Source organism: Fragaria vesca, linkage group LG2, assembly GCF_000184155.1.
Source record: "Fragaria vesca subsp. vesca linkage group LG2, FraVesHawaii_1.0, whole genome shotgun sequence".
Taxonomy (NCBI): Eukaryota; Viridiplantae; Streptophyta; class Magnoliopsida; order Rosales; family Rosaceae; genus Fragaria; species Fragaria vesca.
In genome coordinates, this window is record NC_020492.1 from 24996101 (window position 1) to 25002035 (window position 5935).

A 5935-nucleotide genomic window follows, 5' to 3' on the forward strand; every position below is an offset into this window, starting at 1 on the left:
TCAATAGCTACTGTACTTCTACAGTTCTACTAGTTTGTGAATTTTGAAAACTTGTATTGGTGATTTGGAGTTGGGATATAACAATAATCATTTGATTATAAATTGAATGATGATAACAAAAAATTTCTAGTAAAAAATTGGACGAAATAATATGTAAAAAGAGGTACCAAATGGTAAATATACATTAATTATATTAAATAATAGAATATTTCATAAATTAAGGGCATTTTAGGCAGTTTGAGATGTGTATTAAGTATAATACTGAAATGAAAAACTTGATAGGTGATGTATTAAGTAAAGGGTATGTATTAAAATATTAAGAGTGTGTATTTAAAAATTTCTCTTACACTTTTACTCGGTTCTTATATTTTCTCTGTATATGAATTCCTGATGTTGTTGAAAAATATTAGTTGTAGCATATAGTTGTTTTTTTATATAAAAATAAATAAAAATAATAATCTGCCGGAGTGAAAGCACGCGCTCAAAACCAGTGTGAGGGGGTAGTAGAATATAGGAGAGACAAACACGTCCTTACGCTGAAGCAAAATCGAGTCACTGAGTTTCGATTTCCCTTCTCTCCCTAAATCGAAACTCAATCTCGCCTCCTCAAAGATGAAGAAGGAAGACACCGTGAAGCTGATCAGCGCCGAGGGCTTCGAATTCGTCGTCCACAAAGACGCCGCCATGGTCTCCCAGACCATCCGCAACATGCTCACTTCTCCAGGTCTCTCTCTTTCTTTCTTTCTTTCTTTCTCTAATTAGTTGCGATTAGAGGATTTAGGGTTTGAAATTTTGAAAATTTGGGCAGGGGGTTTTGCCGAAACCGAACTCGGCGAGGTCACGTTCCCGGAGATCAGCACCACCATTCTTGAGAAGATCTGCAAGTATTTCTATTGGAATCTTCAATTCGCCAGGTTTCGATTCTCTGTTTCTACTTTTGCTTTCGAATTTTACAGCTTCGATGATAATTCCTAATTGCTGATATAGGTCACTGTACTGGCTGTTGTTTCTGAATTGAACATTATATTTGATCGATGTTGAAATTTATAGGCTTTTAAGTTTTAAAAAATTGAAATTTATAGGCTTTAAATTTTAAGAAAGCTTCACCTTAGTAGCTCACCAGGCTTAGCATATCTTAAGTTATATCACCATTATAATTAAAATTGAGTGTCAAAGTAATGAATGATTGTTAGGCCACCAAACCATTTGTGAACTTCTAAAGTTTATTTCTTTGGAAAAAAAAGAAGAAAAAAAGGTCCGACCTTTAAAAATGAGAGAAAATTAGGTAATCTAGGTACTGTGATAATGTTACAAAGAACATTTCCTTAAGTTGGTGGTTTATTTACTTTTTGCGGTTTTCTTTTCTTTTGTCATGATGTGGCTATGGTCTCCTATAGAAAAGAATAATGTGTTCCAGACATGATTACTTATGGAGTAATGAACTCATCAAATTTGCATCTAACAACTGAAGCAACATAAAAGCTGGCAACAGAGAAGTAAGAGTGAGGTGGTATAAGAATTATATTGGTTTGGTAAACCATATACTTTGTATGATAAATGGAGTTGAATGCCGGTTTATTATCTGGATATTGGTTGAATCTTGAGTTGAATATGGTCGCTAGTTAGAACTTAATATTTGATAGTTTGATGGGAAATGCTACTTTACTTTTTGCTCTCTCTTTTTACATGATTTGTATTGTTGACTGTGTGCAGTGGTAAGCAAACTGAGTTTCACATTGAACCAGAACTGACCCTGGAGCTGATGATGGCAGCCAATTATCTTCATACATGAGTATATCATTTCTCCCCAGCCTTGTGGTTGAACCCTATATGTAATGTAAGATAACTCTTTGGTACCAGTTTCGTAGTCTTAATCTCTATTGATTATGTTCTAAGTTAACTTCTTAGTTTTTTTCCCCTGTCTTTGTTTATGACTACTTGTAGTGATTTCCCACGAGGATGGATGAGGATATGGCTGTACTCTGCTTGAAGACCTTAGGAATTTCTAAATGGTGTCGAGCACCAGAATTTTCAACTAGACTGCAATGTAGTATATGTATGATGAGGTTCTCTCACTTGGATTTGGAACAGTATGAGATCCATTGTAGTAAAACTCAGTCAGTTACAACTTATTAGACAATGTGAGATTCCTCCGTTAATGTTAATGCTTAGTCTTAGACAGACGAACATAATTTACAGTAAAATCTTTTATATCAGAGCTGTTGCTAGTCAACTGTGCTTGTTGGCTCAGAGATAAGTGAAGTTACCCTCTAGCTCTTGATATTCTTGGAGGTATAACATCACAAACCCTTTTATGGAGTAGGTTTGTTGCTTTGGATGTGATGTCTGAAATTCAGTTTAATTTCTTTTCCTTTCCCTTTTTTGGTTTAAAAATTAAGGACACAGTTGGCTGCAGTCTGCAGAGGTGTTCAAAGTTTGAAAGTAATATGTTCTGTATTGGTCAGTTTTCCTCCGATGGTGTTCGGATGACAAAAAGTAAACAACTCAGGAATTGGTATAAAGCTGTCTTGCTGTTCTGGATCTGCCAGGCAAGAACATGTCTGCATTCTCTACATGGTAATGCTTTCTAGACGTGATCCGCCACCCCAGAGCCTTTTCGGGGGTCTCCCAAAATGCTCTAGTATCTGAGTGCCAAATCTCAAAACGGATGTTTATACTCTAAAGTTGCCAATCTTTAGATGGAATTGGGCATAAAAACTGGCTTGCAGTTTGAAGTTAGAGCAGTCTCTGATCCTGCTCGCTCATGAAGGGAAGGGGTTCATGTTAACTAAAGTACCCCAAATAAAAAAACAACAATAAGCTATTCCCCTAAAAATATGGCATTCATCAGCTTCCTCTCAAACAACTATAAACTATGGCGCCCTTCACACTGAAGGCCACGAACTCATCATGTTCTCACGCATCTTTCGAATTTCATGTTTTCATTTACTGAATGACACTGCGCACTTCTGGGAACTAGTCTGTTCTGGAAACTAGTTCCCAATCACAAAAGATCAAATCATTTCATGCCAGGGCTTAATCAGTAGGAAGGTCTACACTGTAAATAATCACTCCAACATGGGCTGCAGTCACCACTGTCACATTGTGTTCCTCCATTCAAATAAGGGTTACTTTTCGTCTTCCTTTCTTCTGGGTTTTTTTTTTTTTTTTTTTGTCTCCCTCGGTGATTGATTACAACCTAGAAAGAGATTAGAAAAACATGGATTCTTCATTCTTTGTACTTGGTAAAAATAAAATTTGGAGTTGATCTTGTGATTGAAACATCTAGAGTTCATCTTTACGTTTATGGCATTGACATTAGAGTAGATTGTGTTTGAGAACCTCTATGGTGATGGTAGGCTAGATCTGCTATATGCATACATGGTAATGGGTTTAGGATAGTAATGACTGGTTCATTGTTCTTACTGTTTACCTTTTGCATTCCTGTCCAGATCAGCCACATCCAGCCTTGTGTTTCAACTTTAAACCATTCGGGGCCTGAATTAATGCTAAATAAATCTGGTTGTATATATGCAAGCCTCAAAAGGTACACAGAGAAGTTCAAAGATTGTTCTAATGTATCCGAATGTTTATGTCTGAATTTTTTTTGGCTGTTACTGCATATGCTTTGTATTCTAGATTTCTAGTGAAGCCCGAAATCCAGGCTTTTGCGACTAATTTACACTCATTGTTTTACTGTCTACGCATATCTGTAATTCCATTATGGACCTTTCTGGTGAATTTGGATATGGAAGCATACATATCAATCCTGTAAAAGCTATAAATCCAGGGCTTGTGTATGACACTATTAAAGCAGATTATATAAAGGTTGCTGTGCATGAGCTATAATGAAATGAGGAGATAACACCACATGCCCTACAGGGTTCTGACAAAGGATCACCAAGGAATCATTATTAACTTTCAGGGGGAGCTAAAGTTAAACCCATGGAATCTAGTAGTAGACTAGAGTTAAACATGTTGGCCTTGCAAAATCCACTTACAAGGCCAAAATCTTCTCCACATCGTAATTTGATATCAGGGTGGTACCTAAGTACCTTATGCTCTTTCCTTCAAGTCCTTGAATGAGGAGAAGACTTTTAATGCAACTGTTGTGGGGAGCAGTTTGCCAGATAGATCACAACTCTTTGCATCATTGGTTTGATCTGATGGTACTTGCAGTGTTCGAAGTCCAGTTGTTGTATATGCAAAAAAGGATTAGTACCTTAGAGCCTCTGTAATGATTGCAATGTCAAATGAGTTTGAATGAATAAGAATTAGTGAATTCAAGATATCAATAACTCTCTTGGACCCTATAGTTATTTACCGTGAGTCTTTGTCTGCTTGTGTCAAGTACTCAAGTGCAGACTAATTTATGATGTAAACTGTGGAGTGCTCACAATTTTCTCACCACCTTTACAGAATTGCAGAGTGAAGGTATCAATTTTTTCCCCACCTCTGTCTCTCTTTAATTCTCTCCCATTTCTTACTTTAGATCAAGAAGATAAGTTTTGCATACTTACATGAATTCCTGTTTTTCTACTAGGGAATCAAGGGTGGTTTTCTTTCCAGGTTAGCCAAGAATCCAAACTCTGTAATATCAAATTCTTGTTGATTATTTAAACAGTCTTCTTTAGCACCCAGAAAAGAGCACTTTAAATTTAATTTTGAGTGAGTTACTTTAAATTTCAAAAGAATCATTAATTGTGCTTCAGCTATATTTGAAATAAACGGAAAATTTAAGTCTCATTGTCTTTCTGGGATCTGACTGATACTGTGCTGGAGTGCATGAATATGACTTCCTTTTCGTGACAAATAGTGCTTTCTTATATGGTATATAAATGAAATGTATTTGAATATTTTCTTCAATACATGGAAACCTTAACTTTGCAAAAATGGTTTTGTTCCACATCCTGCTGGCTGGCTGAGTTAGTAGAATTTTGGTGGAATGAATTGATGTTCTTTTGTCATTAATGCATATTGTGTCCAGGTGAGCTAAATCCAGCTATAGTGTCATCAGTGTTGAAATATACAGAAGGTACATAACGTACTAAGAATTCATAGTTGTCGGACGAGTCATTTCTGTAAAGTAGCTGTACTTTCGAAAACACATTTGAAAGGTTTCAGTTTAAATACTCCTTCCCTGAAATGTTTGAGAATTTGAGTCATTTGACAATGGCTAAGCATGGAGTTCTTCTGTCTTATCACTCCTTCTCAGTTCTCATCATCACTCTGAGTTTGTTATGCAGAGCTACTTGTGACGATAAAAAGGTAAGGAAATGCAAATAATTGTGTTCTCTTATACTAGGCTATTCAATCTGTCTAGTGAGACGAGTTCTGAATAGATATATCATGATGATGCAGGTCTATATTGTGTATTTGGGATCACTGCTTTCTGTTGAATTGTACTCGCTGTCATCTCACCATCTTAGTATTCTACAGAAAGTTGTTGAGGACAGGTTGTCTATCTAGGTTTTGAGCATCATTGTTTCTGTCTTATTTATAAGTCAGTTCTTATGTCTCATTCATTTCTTTCTCAGTTCTCCTGAAAATGTTTTGGTAAGAAGTTACAAAAGGAGTTTCAATGGATTTTCTGCGAGACTCACTGACCAGGAAAGAGAAAAACTTTCTAGTGAGTGACCTGAGACACTTTATTTTTATACTATTTTAATGAGGTTATACTGTTTTGGTTTGAGAAGTCATCATGTTCATGTTTAAACTGTGACTGCAGACATGAAGGAAGTAGTCTCTGTCTTTCCAAGCAGAACATTGCAACTTCAAACAACAAGATCTTGGGACTTCATGGGATTCAGTGAGAGAATTGGTCGAAATTCCACGGTTGAGAGTGATATTATTGTGGGTGTCATTGACAGTGGAATTTGGCCTGAATCTGATAGTTTTAAGGACGAAGGTTTTGGTCCTCCTCCCAAGAAGTGGA

General features: G+C 36.3%; 1 protein-coding gene and 1 pseudogene across 1 annotated transcript; both read left to right on the forward strand.

Moving 5' to 3' along the window:
• The first annotated feature begins 445 nt into the window (after window positions 1–445).
• Window positions 446–2335, forward strand: LOC101307082 (transcription elongation factor B polypeptide 1-like). The gene is made up of 4 exons (XM_004291475.1): window positions 446–724; window positions 809–914; window positions 1714–1837; window positions 1945–2335. The coding sequence occupies exons 1-3, from the start codon at window positions 613–615 to the stop codon at window positions 1790–1792; spliced, it is 297 nt and encodes a 98-aa protein (XP_004291523.1). The 5' UTR covers window positions 446–612; the 3' UTR covers window positions 1793–1837; window positions 1945–2335.
• Window positions 2336–5172: 2837 nt separating this feature from the next.
• Window positions 5173–5935, forward strand: part of LOC101312319 — a 6165-nt pseudogene continuing 5402 nt past the window's right edge.

Coding starts and splice junctions, on each gene's coding strand:
- LOC101307082 (XM_004291475.1), top strand. CDS start 613: ATGAAGAAGGAAGACACCGTGAAGCTGATCAGCGCCGAGGGCTTCGAA. Junction 725..808: donor CAACATGCTCACTTCTCCAG/GTCTCTCTCTTT, acceptor AAATTTGGGCAG/GGGGTTTTGCCGAAACCGAA. Junction 915..1,713: donor TGGAATCTTCAATTCGCCAG/GTTTCGATTCTC, acceptor GACTGTGTGCAG/TGGTAAGCAAACTGAGTTTC.